Source organism: Scyliorhinus canicula, chromosome 19 (genome assembly GCF_902713615.1).
Source record: "Scyliorhinus canicula chromosome 19, sScyCan1.1, whole genome shotgun sequence".
Taxonomy (NCBI): domain Eukaryota; kingdom Metazoa; phylum Chordata; class Chondrichthyes; order Carcharhiniformes; family Scyliorhinidae; genus Scyliorhinus; species Scyliorhinus canicula.
Genome location: NC_052164.1, coordinates 60,423,700 through 60,438,044, shown reverse-complemented (window position 1 = coordinate 60,438,044; position 14,345 = coordinate 60,423,700). Strand labels below are relative to the sequence as shown.

General features: G+C 44.8%; 1 protein-coding gene across 4 annotated transcripts in view; it reads left to right on the top strand.

The window, feature by feature from the left end:
• The window catches only part of LOC119954558 (CMP-N-acetylneuraminate-beta-galactosamide-alpha-2,3-sialyltransferase 4-like), a 131,759-nt gene that overhangs the window by 59,230 nt on the left and 58,184 nt on the right, over nt 1-14,345 (top strand). For all 4 annotated transcript variants that reach the window (XM_038779894.1, XM_038779893.1, XM_038779895.1 and 1 more), the window contains exons 5-7: nt 605-664; nt 763-863; nt 12,123-12,183. In XM_038779894.1, the coding sequence (XP_038635822.1) occupies nt 605-664; nt 763-863; nt 12,123-12,183 (222 nt within the window). The remainder of the gene's footprint in view (nt 1-604; nt 665-762; nt 864-12,122; nt 12,184-14,345) is intronic.

Sequence of the window (14,345 nt, the reverse complement as noted above, 5' to 3'; positions counted from 1 at the left end):
CTGTAGCTACGAGAGCAGATCAGAGGCTAGGAATCATGAGTAACTCATCTCCTGACTCCCCAAAGCCTGTTCACCATCTACAAGGCACAAGTCAGGAGTGTGATAGAATACTCCTCACTTGCCTGGATGAATGCAGCTCCAGTAACACTCAAAAAGCTCAATGCCATCCAAGACAAAGCAGCCCATTTGTTTGCCAGCCCTTCCACAAACATTCACTCGATCCAGAATTGATGCACAGCAGCAGCCGTGTGTACCATCTACAAGTTGCACTTTAGGAACTGACCAAGGCTGCTTTAGACAGCACCTTCCAAACCCACAAATAAACTCTACCGTCAAGAAGAACAAGGGCGGCAGACATATGGGAACACCACCACCTGGAACCTCCCCTCTAAGTCATTCACCATCCTGACTTGGAAATATATCTTGGAGGGAGGGTCGGGGCATGGCCGGTAAATCGTGCCCACAGGGTGTAGTGGTCACACCGCAGTTTAGAAATGGGAGCTGGTGTGTTCTGCTGTAGGTGGATATAATTAAAACACGCAATTTATGATACCAAATATGAAGCAACATCTCTTTATGCATAAACCTGTCTGTTTCATTATAGTCAAGATACAGAATGTCCAACCTGGCAGTCAAACAAGCACAGTGGACAAATCTTTCCAAAGTAAGCTGCCTATTCATTTCCTCGGGATTTCAGCCGTTACACATTTTGACTGCTCCATTTTAATCTCTTGCCTCCTGATCTTGTGTTTTCTTTTTCAGATTTATTCGGAATACCAATTTATTTTTAAGCATTGCGGGCGATTGGTGGCACAAGCCAAACTACCTGTTTCACACATTCCCATATGGGATTAAGGGAAACGGTAAGAAACCATTCAATGCTCGGTCATTTGGTCTTTCTTCCTGAGGAAAGAATGATAGAATTCCCTCACTGTCTGAAATATAAACGCAGTCCACAATCAAACCTCACAAACCAAATGATAAATTTTTTTTTAAAAAATAGACAGTGTCACAGCCCCCTGGGTTAGTGCACAGTCAATTCCAGCCCCACTTGAACCTCAGTAGCAAAACAAGTGAACTTCGATGTTATTTAAAAATTATTGAGTTCTTTGGCTGAACCTAATAAAATCCAATCACCAGGTTTGTAGATTTAGTACAAATGACCTTTTATAATTTAATAGTAATGTATAATTACTGACAAAAATGTAACTGACTACATCAGACTACATTCCTTATACCCCTTTCCCAATCCCCCCAGCTTTTCAACTCAGCCACTCTGCACACACACACACACGACATAGAAGGAAGAGGGAAAGTGGGATGGAACTAATAATAAAATAAAAGGGATAAAGGATCTCTGATGCACTGGGATGGTTTCTTGCTAAAAGTCTTTCAGGTGTTCAAGATTTTGTTTCGATTCTACTTCCTTCCAGGCTTGAGCTGGTTTTCTCTGGCAAGGCTCTCTGTAGAAATGAAATGAAATGAAAAATGAAAATCGCTTATTGTCACGAGTAGACTTCAATGAAGTTACTGTGAAAAGGCCCTAGTCGCCACATTCCGGCACCTGTTCAGGGAGGTTGGTACGGGAATTGAACCATGCTGTTGGCCTGCCTTGGTCTGCTTTAAAAGCCAGCGATTTAGCCCAGTGTGCTAAACCAGCCCCAGTAGATTCAAGATCATTTCAAATTTGTAATAAAGATATACCAAGAACTCACTAGTTTTAAAATAATAAAACAGTGCTTCATTTCATCATCAAGAGAGCATGTTCATTCTTCATTCAAGGTCCAATCACTTTTGACCAACCCTCTCAGAAGCATCATGCAGGAACCAATCACTGACTGTTGTCAGGTAGAACACTGTCCCTGGCCAATCCACAGGTTGCCAGCCATCCAGCCAATCGAACTAACTTCCTCAAAAGCTGGTTCTTAAGATTCACCTGACGGGGCGAGTCTGTTGTTCCTCTCCAAAATACAAAACTTGGAACACATTGGCCTGACTAGCAGGTTGCTTCAGCTTGAGCCCCCCGCTTGAAGGTACATTCCGATTATGGATCCACGGACCAAAAGTAATAAAATAAAATAAATGGGAACAAAAGGAAATTAAAAGGATTGACCCCATCTGCAGGGTTTTGATAAGATGAACAGGGATGGAAATCCAGGGGCGAGGGGCTTGGGATGGGGGCGCTAGTCATCAATTTGTCCATCAGAGAAGTCAGGCACAGAGATGTTTCACCGCACAGGCATTGGACCGCTTGCCAAAGGGACGATGCAGCAGAAACTCTTTCATCTTTTAAAGGAAAACATGAAAATACTCAAAATAGATGAGGATGCTGGACTCAAGTGAGATGACGCGAAAGTGGGATTCGTTTTTGCTTTTGAAAGAAAACAGGAGAGATATGATGAGCTGAATGGCCTCATTTTGACCTGAAAGCTTTGAGGGTCTCATTTCAAAATCAGATCACCTCTGGTTTGGTTCAAAGTTTGAATTCGCTGATCATGGGTGGGGCAGGTGGCACAGGTTGTGCATTTGACGTCAGAACCCCTTGGGGTAAGAAATCTGACTGCCATCAAACTGATTCTTGCCAGAAAAATGTATTATTTGACTGAGCTTGACTGTATGTGATATCACCATAATTAAAATGTCCTGTCTACAGTTACAGGGAGTGCAGTATTGAAGCGCGAGGTTGACATTTATGAAACGGTATTCTGGTGAGAGATCAATAATTATAAGTAAAGGGAGGGTTAAACTGACAGTTTGATAAACAGAGAATTTGGGTGACTATGCAGCTATGAGAAAGTGTAAGCTGATATGTGTCGGGTACAGCTAACACCAGAAAAACCTGTTGTGCTTTTTGTCGGCCTAGCAGGACATTCCAGAACATTCTTGCTAAAAACTGAGTTTTGTTCTGAAAATGAACAAAGAAAAATTACAGGACAGGAACTGGCCCTTCAGCCCTCCAAGCCTGCGCCGATCCAGATCCTCGAGCTAAAACTGTCACCTATTTTCTAAGGATCTGTATTCCACTGCTCCTTGCCCATTCATGTATCTGTCTAGATACATCTTAAATGATGCTATCATGCCCGCCTCTACCACCTCCGCCGGCAATGCATTCCAGGCACCCACCACACTCTGCATAAAGAACTTTCCACGCATATCTCCCTTAAACTTTTCCCCTCGCACCTTGAACTCGTGACCCCTAGTAATTGAGTCGCCAACTCTGGGAAAAAGCTTCTTGCTATTCACCCTGTCTATACCTCTCATGATTTTGTAGACCTCAATGAGGTCCCCCCTCAACCTCCGTCTTTCCAATGAAAATAATCCTAATCTACTCAACATCTCTTCATAGCTAGCACATAAATATAAGAACATAAGAACTAGGAGCAGGAGTTAGCCATCTGGCCCCTCGAGCCTGCTCCGCCATTCAATGAGATCATGGCTGATCTTTTGTGGACTCAGCTCCACTTTCCGGCCCGAACACCAAAACCCTTAATCCCTTTATTCTTCAAAAAACTATCGATCTTTACCTTAAAAACATTTAATGAAGGAGCCTCAACTGCTTCACTGGGCAAGGAATTCCATAGATTCACAACCCTTTGGGTGAAGAAGTTCCTCCTAAACTCAGTCCTAAATCTACTTCCCCTTATTTTGAGGCTATGTCCCCTAGTTCTGCTTTCACCCACCAGTGGAAACAACCTGCCCGCATCTATCCTATCTATTCCCTTCATAATCTTATATGTTTCTATAAGATCCCCCCCGCATCCTTCTAAATTCCAACGAGTACAGTCCCAGTCTACTCAACCTCTCCTCATAATCCAACCCCTTCAGCTCTGGGATTAACCTAGTGAATCTCCTCTGCACACCCTCCAGTGCCAGTATGTCCTTTCTCAAGCACCCTCCATACCATGCAACATCCTGGTGAACCTCCTCTGCACCTTCTCCAAAGCATCCACATTCTTTTGGTAATGTGGCAACCAGAACTGTACGCAGTATTCCAAATGTGGCCGAACCAAAGTCTTATACATGTAACATGACCTGCCAACTCTTGTACTCAATAACCCTGCCGATGAAGGAAAGCATGCCGTATGCCTTCTTGACCACTCTATTGACCTGGGCAGCCACCTTCAGGGTACAATGGATCTGAATACCCAGATCTCTCTGTGCATCAATTTTCCCCAGGGCTTTTTCATTTACCGTACAGTTCGCTCTTGAATTGGATCTTCCAAAATGCATAACCTCGCATTTGCCCGGATTGAACTCCATCTGCTATTTTTCGCCCAACTCTCCAATCTATCTATATTCTGCTGTATTCTTTGACAGTCCCCTTCACTATCTGCTACTCCACCAATCTTAGTGTCATCTGCAAACTTGCTAATCAGACCACTTATACCTTCCTCCAGATCATTTATGTATATTATGGTCCCAGCACAGATTCCTGTGGAACACCACTCGTCACAGTTCTCCATTATGAGAAACTCCCTTCCACTACTACACTATCTCCTGTTGCCCAGCCAGTTCTTTATCCATCTAGCTAGCACACCCTGGCCCCATAAGACTTCACTTTCTCCATCAGTCTACCATGGGGAACCTTATCAAATGCCTTCCTGAAGTCCATGTATATGGCATCTACAACCCTTCCCTGATCAATTAACTTTGTCACTTCCTCAAAGAATTCTATTAAGTTGGTAAGACATGACCTTCCCTGCACAAAACCATGTTGCCTATCACTGATAAGGCCATTTTCATCTAAATGGGAATAGATCCTATCCCCCAGTATCTTCTCCAGCAGCTTCCCTACCACTGACGTCAGGCTCACTGGTCTATAATTACCTGGATTATCCCTGCTACCCTTCTTAAACAAGGGGACAACATGAGCAATTCTCCAGTCCTCCGGTACCTCACCGGTGTTCAAGGATGCTGCAAAGATATCTGTTAAGGCCCCAGCTATTTCCACTCTCACTTCCCTCAGTAACCTGGAATAGATCCCATCTGGACCTGGGAACTTGTCCACCTTAATGCCTTTTAGAATACCCAACACATCCTCCCTCCTTATGCCGACTTGACCGAGAGTAATCAAACATCTATCCCTAACCTCAACATCCATCATGTCCCTCTCCTCGGTGAATACCAATGCAACGTACTCGTTAAGAATCTCACCCATTTTCTCTGACTCCATGCATAACTTTCCTCCTTTGTCCTTGAGTGGGTCAACCCTTTCTCTAGTTACCCTCTTGCTCCTTATATATGAATAAAAGGCTTTGGGATTTTCCTTAACCCTGTTTGCTAAAGATATTTCATGACCCCTTTTAGCCCTCTTGATTCCTTGTTTCAGATTGGTCCTACATTCCCGATATTCTTCCAAAGCTTTGTCTGTCTTCAGTCGCCTGGACCTTACGTATGCTTTCTTTTTCCTCTTAGCTAGTCTCACAATTTCACCCGTCATCCATGGCTCCCTAATTTTGCCATTTCTATCCCTCATTTTCACAGGGACATCTCTGTCCTGCACTCTAATTAACCTCTCTTTAAAAGCCTCCCACATATCAAATGTGGATTTACCTTCAAACAGCTGATCCCAAACCACATTCCCCATCTCCTGCCGAATTGTGGTAGAGTTGGCCTTCCCCCAATTTAGCACTCTTCCTTTAGGACCACTCTCGTCTTCGTCCATGAGTATTCTAAAACTTACGGAATTGTGATCACTATTCCCAAAGTAATCCCCGACTGAAACTTCAGCCACCTGGCCGGGCTCATTCCCCAACACCAGGTCCAGTATGGCCCCTTCCCGAGTTGGACTATTTACATACTGCTCTAGAAAACCCTCCTGGATGCTCCTTACAAATTCTGCTCCATCTAGACCTCTGACATTAAGTGTATCCAGTCAATGTTGGGAAAATTAAAATTTCCTATCACCACCACCCTGTTGCTCCTACATCTTTCCATAATATGTTTACATATTTGTACCTCTATCTCACGCTCGCTGTTTGGAGGTCTGTAGTACAGCCCCAACATTGATTACCGCACCCTTCCTATTTCTGAGCTCTGCCCATATTGCCTCACTGCTTGAGTCCTCCATAGTGCCCTCCTTCAGCACAGCTGTGATATCCTCTCTGATTAGTAATGCAACTCCTCCACCCCTTTTACCTCCCTCTCTATCCTGCTTGAACCATCAATATCCTGGGATACTTAGTTGCCAATCATGCCCTTTCCTCAACCAAGTCTCAGTAATAGCAATAACATCATACTCCCAGATACTAATCCAAGCCCTAAGTTCATCTGCCTTACCTACTACACTTCTTGCATTAAAACAAATGTACCTCAGACCACCAGTCCCTTTGCGTTCATCATCTGCTCCCTGCCTACTCTTCCCCTTAGTCACACTGACTTCATAATCTAGTTCCTTACAGGCTTTAGTTACTACCTCATTACTGTCCACTCACCTCCTCATTTGGTTCCCACCCGCCTGCCACATTAGTTTAAACCCTCCCCAACAGCATTCGCAAAAGCACCCCCAAGGACATTGGTTCCAGTCCGGCGCAGGTGTGGACTGTCCAATTTGTAGTAGTCCCACCTCCCCCACAACCGGTCCTAATGTCCCAAAAATCGGAACCCCTCCCTCCTGCACCATCTCTCAAGCCACACATTCATACTACCTATTCTTTCATTTCTACTCTGACTAATACATGGCACTGGTAGCAATCCTGAGATTACTACCTCTGAGGTCCGACTTTTTAAACTTTTCTCCTAACTCCCAAAATTCTGCTTGTAGGACATCATCCCATTTTTTACCTATATCATTGGTGCCTATATGCACCACGACAACTGGCTGTTCACGCTCCCCCTTCAGAATGTTCTGCAGCCGATCTGAGACATCCTTGACCCGTGCACCTGAGAGGCAACACACCATTCGGGATTCTCATTTTCGACCACAGAACTATCTATCTACTCCCCTTACAATTGAATCCCCTATGACTATAGCCCTTCCACTCTTTTTCCCGCCCTTCTGTACAGCAGAGCCAGCCACGATGCCATGAACCTGGCTACTGCTGCCTTCCCACGGTGAGCAATCTCCCTCAACAGTATCAAAATGGTATACCTGTTTTGGAGGGAGATGACCGCAGGGGACACCTGCACTGCCTTCCTGCTTTTTCTCTGCCTTTTGATCACCCATTCCCATTCTCCCTCAGCAATCCTTATCTGTGGTGTGACCAATTCGCTCAACATGCTATCCATGACCTCCTCAGCATTGCGGATGTGCAGGTCCAGAGCCGTCATGCAGTCTAACAAGAGCTGCAGCTAAATATACTTCCCGTACGTGAAGGAACCAGGGACATCAGCTCCCACATTGAACAAGAGGAGCATAACACGGGTCTGAGATCCCCTGCCATTTTTAATCTTGAGCTTAACTTAGTCCAACTATAATATCAAATAATAGATCAATGAGACAGGGAGAAAAAAGAAAGATTGTTACCAATCACACGATAAAAAAACATAGAAATAGATAAACCTTACCGTATCAACACACCTCAGGGAAAAGAAAAACTACTTACCAGTCACCAGCCAATCACTTACTTGCTGTCACTTGACAACAGCTCCTCCACAAACCACCTTCTGGATACAGTGACCGCCTGCACTGATGCAAATTTTCCCCGCAACAGCCAATCAGCTGCTCCGCTCTGCTGCTCTCTGCTGGATGCTTGCCTTCACTTGAAAATGGAGGGTGTCTTGCTCAGGGACACCTTCTGGATACAGTAACCACAAGGCACTGATGCAAATCTTCCCTGCAACAGCCAATCAGCGGCTCCGCTCTGCTGGATGCTTGCCTTCACTTGAACACAGAGGGTGTCTTGCTCAGGTACAGCTCCTGGATATCGTGGCCACAAGGCACTGATGCAAATTTTCCTGCAACAGCCGATCAGCGGCTCCGCTCTGCAGCCCTCTGTTGGATCAAGGTGAGAAAAAATTTTGAGGCTCCTCAGTACTCACCTCACTCGCCTTCCCCCTCCCAATCACGAGTCATGCTGACACAAGAAAAGGTGTCGGTGTAAATACAGAAATAAAACCAACCCATGACAAAATTCAACACCCCTTCGAGAATGCAGGGCTCCGAATGCAAGGTAAATAGCTCAGAGCAATCTGATCGGGGGTTATAGCCCAAGGTAAACACTACTGATTACAAAGAACAGATAACACTAATGAGTTCAGTAATGCACTCCCGAGATCTGAGAACACACTGCACCAACACTACTGATGTCAGAAAAAGCTCGGCACTATCATCCCAGCGTTCAGAGAATGCACAGCACTAACACTCTGGAGTTCAGAGAGTACAGTACTAATATTACGAATGTCAGAGAGTGCACAGCACTAAAACTCTCCAGTTTCAGGCAAGTAATATCAGCAGAGAAAGGTACTGGAGAAATGTTGTCGACTAAAAGCCACCAAATTCCAGCAACCTGATGGGTTATGTTTTAGTGTTCTAAAAAAGGAAGCTGCAATGATAATGGATGTACTGGCAATGATATTCCAAAATTCTCTGGCGTCTCGAACTGTCCTAGTGATTGGAAGAAAGGAAGGAGGGAGAACATAGGGAACGAAAGACCAGTTAGCCTGACTTCAGTTGTCAGGAAAATACTGGAAACTATTATTAGGATATTGAAATAATTCACTTAGAAAATGATAATATGATCAGACCAGGTCAATAGCGTCTTATAAAAGGGAAATAGAGTTTGCCAAATTTATTTGAGTCATAGAGATCTATAGCACAGAAAAGTTCCTTCGGCCCATCGGATCTGTGTCGGTCAAAAACAACCACCTAAACTATTTGAATCTCATTTTCCAGCACTGACTCATAGCCTTATATGCTCTATGATCCTAAGTGCAAATCGAAATATTTCTTAAATGTTATGAGGGTCTCTGTCCACCACCCTTTCAGGCAGAGAGTTCCAGACTCCCACCACCTTCTGGGTGAAAAGGTTTTTCCTCACATCCCCTTTAAACCTCCTGCCGCTTACCTTAAATCTGTGCCCCCTGATTATTGATCTCTCCACCAAGGGGAAAGTTTCAAACTGTCCACTCTATCTAGGCCCCTCATAATTTTGTACACCTCAATCATGTCTCCCCTCAATCTCCTCTGCTCCAAGGAAACCAATCCCAGTCTATCAAATCTCTCTTCATAACTAAAACACTCCAGCCCAGGCACCACGCTGGCAAATCTCCTCTGCTCCCTTTCCAATGCTATCACATCCTTCCTGTAATGTGGATTCCAGAACTGCATACAATACTCCAGCTGTGATTTAACCAATGTTTTATACAGTTCCAGCATAATCTCCCTGCTCTTAAACTCTATGCCTTGGCTAATAAAGACAAGTATACCATATGTCTTCTTCACCACGTTATTCACCTGCTCTGCTACCTTAAGAGACCGGTATACATGCATACCAAGGTCTATTTGATGCGTGGTACTTCCCAGGGTCCTGTCATTGATCATGTATTCCCTTGCCATGTTCGTACTGCCCAAGTGCATCACTTCTGAGGATGGAACTAGTCAGGTAGATAAATGAGATAGATGGCGCGATTCTCCCAACGGGAGGCTAAGTGCCGATGCCGGAGTGAAACCCGGAGTGTTTCACTCCGGCATCGGAGGCTATTCCTCGCCCCCTATTCTCTCCCCCCCCCCCCCCCCCCCCCCCCCCGGGGGGACTAGGAGCGGTGGCGCATGAATTCCGAGCGCCCGGCCTTGACGTTTGCGTCAAAGCGCCGCGCCGGGAATGATGCGGCCGGCGGCTCCAAAGTGACATCAGCCGCGCATGCGCAGGTTGGCTGGCTCCAACCCGCGCGGTTGCCATCTTCCCCTCTGCTGCCCTGCAAGACATGGCGGCTTGACCTTGCGGGGCGGCGGAGGGAAAAGAGTGCATCAGACATCTGCTGAGCACGCCCGTGGTGCTCGATTCTCCCTCTGCCCCCCACAGGCCCCACACTCACCTGTCGCGTGCTGTTCACGCCAGCAGCGACCAGGTGTGGTTGGCGCCGGCGTGAACCGGTCGGGTTCGGCAAGCCGCTCGGCCCATCCAGGCCGGAGAATCGGCGGTCGCCGTGAGAAACGGCGAGCGGCAATTCTCCAAGCGGCCTGTCGAAAAATGCGACGCCATTTTTGGGGGGGTGGGAGAATCACGTGGGGTGCCAGGGTGGCGTGGCGTGATTCTCCCGGCCCTCCCGCGATTCTCCCACCCAGCGTGTGGGGCGGAGAATCGCGCCCAGAGTCTACTCGGATTCCCAAATGGCAGTCCATAAGTACCTCATAAAAGCTAAATGCACAATAAAAGGGTTCATCACATTGACGGAAATATGTTACCATGAATGGAGGATTAATTACTGGACAGGAAGAGACGGTGGGGCGGGGCGGGCGGGTGGGGGTGGGTGGGGTGAGGGGGGGGGGGGTGTAATTGGGACATATTCCAATTCGCAGGCTGTGACCAGTGAAGAGCTGCAAGAATGAGTGCTGGGAACTCAGCTATTTACAATCCAAACATAGTTGATTTGCAGGAAGAGACTGAGCATAATGTGTTTACTTTTACTGAAGTCACAAAGTTAAGTGGAAAAGGAAGCTGTGAGAAGGGCAAAAAGAAACTGAAAAGGTACATAGAAAGAATAAGAGAGTGGGCAACAAGGTAGCAGTTGTAGCTCAATGTGAGTAAGTGTGAGGTTAATCACTTTGGTTGTAAGAATAGAAAAACAGAATGGGCGGGATTCTCCGTCCAGCTACACCGGAATTGTGAAATGCGATTGGGCGGAGAATTGCGCATGAGCCGAAAATCCTTTTATCCTTGATTTTGCACTGACGTTAATACTAACATGTTGTCGAGTTGGCGTTTCCCAAACCCACTGGATTGGTGTGATCCCATTTTCTATTAATAACAACGTAGCAAACCTGAGCTAGGATGAACATCAAAAGGGTTAATTTATTTCCAAACACTCAGAACGCAAGATGAACGTTGCAACATTGCTTCGTTTGAAATCATACAGTAAAAGATGGATAGAGATAAGAAAGATTTAATGGGCAGAGAGCACAGAGAAAAGAAATATCGTTCCACGCATGTTCCAGAATCCAGAATCAAAGACTCTTCCTGCCAGCAGGCCCTTCCGGTACTGCAAAAGTCAACCCTACAAGCATCCCAGCATCAGGACAGGCGAGCCATACAAATTGCCACTGACGCATGCGGGATCGTAAGATCTCATTGGCGACCCACCTCCACTATGGGAAAATATGTCATGGGGAGCGGGAGTGAGGTTTGTGGGGGAATTCCAGTCAAAGCCCAATCAGATGTTCCTTTGTGGAAGTTGGCAGGCTCAAAATCGATGCTGTATAATTCAGTTTCCTGGTGATGTTGGCATAATACGGTGAGATAGACATGCAGAGGTGAATCAATCCTGCAGGCAATGGTACAGACGTGTTTCTAGCAGATGGGGCCAGATATCCACCCTGGGCTCGAACTCCTTGTCGGATAAGGCTGCTAGTCAGATAATTAAAAAGGCAAACTTGAACTTTGAAGTTCAGCACAGCTATATTACTACTTCCAAAAACTAAAAGCTCATGGCTTTTGATTCCCACCTTTCCATATTGTCGTTTGTATCACTCACCTGGGTTCCAGAAATTATTAAATGCCTCAACCATTAAGGATTGAAAAGAAGATTGTGGAACCTTTATATTAGCAAATGATCAAACTCCTTAGTAAGCCTAGGTTATGAAATGCAGATGAATTTGATCGGTTCAGCCCACCAGGGCAATCAGCATAGCTCTATGTGTTTTATCGGAAAAATATGTGGGGTGAGGTCATAACCCCTCACATGAAGTTTGCAGATAAAATGGCTCCAAGTCAGAATAGAAACAGCAAATTTTGTACTTAATTTTTGAAAACCTGCTCAAATCTTGAAATGTGGTGCCTGTGGTGTGGTTTCCCGAGAGTGTTGACTCATGTATCACACCTGAAACGTGATGGACGCTTTCATAACTTAGGTGTAAATAGCAGTTTGTGTAAAACAAACAGGATAGGAAGGATCAGTTAGAGGGGGAGTTACATGCACTCTAAAACATTGATTGTCTAAGGGTAAACATTTTCTTTATCTTCCAGAACTGATTGTCAAAAAGATATTGGTCCGAACACAGTCCCACATGCCAGGTGTGATAGACAGGTAAACTCTGGGATCCAACTTTTCAGGTTCTGAATGTCTTTTATTACTTTTGAGCTCCCAATGCAGAGTAGAACATGTCAATGAACAGATTGTGTGTGGTGATTCAAGTACCTTTACACAGCACTCAGGGACAGTAAATTAGGCGGATTGTGTAATAGGGTCATTACTGTTCATGTCAGATATTGTCCTATGCATTCATGTTGCGTGTTGGAGGGACATAACCTGGACAATGAATCCTCCTCTGTCTCAACTCAACAATTTACTTACTTAGAAAAGTTATGATCTGACTAAGCTTTGGGTAATGTACCCAGCAGCTGAACAGTGAACCCTAGCTGGTAATTGCTTTAATTATCTGGAGCGATGGAGCACCAGTCAGGGAGTCTTTTTTTTGTGGTGTCCAAGGTCAGGATTTATTGCTAAACAAGCATCATTAAAAATGAGTCATCCAGCCATTCATCACATGGTTCTTTAAGGGATCTTACTGTGCACAACTTAGCTGCTGTGTTTCCTACATCACAACAGTGGCTATAGTTGAAAACTACATTAGCTGTCAAATGGTTTGGGATCACCTGACAATCAGAAAGATGCTGTTTAAATGTAACTTTTTTTCTTCTACCCAAGTTCAAAACAATCTATCGAATTAATTGCACTAAAGTTGAACAAGCCAATCAGAGGCAGTCAATGTATTTATTATATCAGGCAATCTTCCAGCTAACTCACTGGACATACAAAATAATAAATACCTCACAAGGATGAAAGTAGTCCTTTTCAAATCAGTTTTAAATGTGTAGGAACTTCTTCAGCGTTACTCTTGGCTGTCCAATTCTATCCGATTATTCACTTGACCTTTTAGTCTCTTTTTAACCACACAATTACAATTTCTGACAAACTTTGAACAGGATCGGAGCCATGGAATGGAAGCGATTCTTTTTTTTCCAATTAAGGGGCAATTTAGCGTGGCCAATCCACCTAACCTAAATATCTTTGGGTGGTGCGGGTGAAACCCACGCAGATATGGGGAGAATGTGCAAACTCCACACGGATAGTGACCCAGGGCTGGGATTCGAACCCAGGTCCTCAGCGCCGAAGAACTAGTGCTATCCACTGCACCACATGCCACCCTGGAATGGAAGCAATTCTGAGGAAAACTGAGCACTTCTCCTTTCATTTGGGGATATTAGGATATTAGGATATTAAATATCAGTGGCTTATTTGTAATTACCGACTGCTGTGACTCGATGAAATTTGCACATTTTTCTGAGTCAACAGAACCCTACTAAATATTGAACCTCCCATTCAGAGTTATTTTGAATATCTGGCCCTGCAAATTCATAAAAGGAGTTGTCAGTCCAATAGAAATTGAACCGGCCAAACAGCGCTGTTTAAATTTCAATCACTTCACACAAACAAAACCAGTCAGCTAGGAATTAAGCTTCAGGCCATTTCTGAATCCATGTATAAGTTCAAAGGGTCCAAAACTGGACAGATGTGCCTCAAGAGTATAATAACATAAGAACCAGGGGTAGGCCATTCAGCCCATTGAGTTTGTTTCTCCATTCAACAAGATCATGGCTGATCCCATCTAGGGCGCATCTCCACCTTCCTGCCCCCTCCTTTTAATCCCTCATCCCGCTACTAATTAAAACCATCTCTAACTCCTCCTTAAATTTGTTTACTGCTTCGGTGTCCACTGAAATCTGGAGTAGAGAATCTCACGGATTCATGAGGATTTGAGTGAAGTAATTCCTCCTAATTTCTGTTTGAAATCTGCCACCCCTTCGCTGAAAACGATGTCCCCTCATTCTAGAATGTCCAATAAGGGATGGGACAACACCAGCCCATGCCAGTTCTTTTTGATTTATTCAAATTCCACGTGGATCCTTCTTTTCCTGAAATAAAGTCTCGGGATTATTTTGCTCGCTATGGGAATAAAAAACAAATACATATTACTATTTGGTGAGGAGCTTTATGCACTTACAACAGACTTTGCTTAATTTCCCATCTATTTAATTAGACCCAGAACGGACATTAGAATATAAATTTACATTGGGGGTAGGGCAAAATGAGTGGCATCACATTGGCCTCCTGTTGTGCTCTCCAACCAATAATCATCCCCATTAATCTCAATTCCATTTAGCTAAACAATGGGCAGGGCATGTATC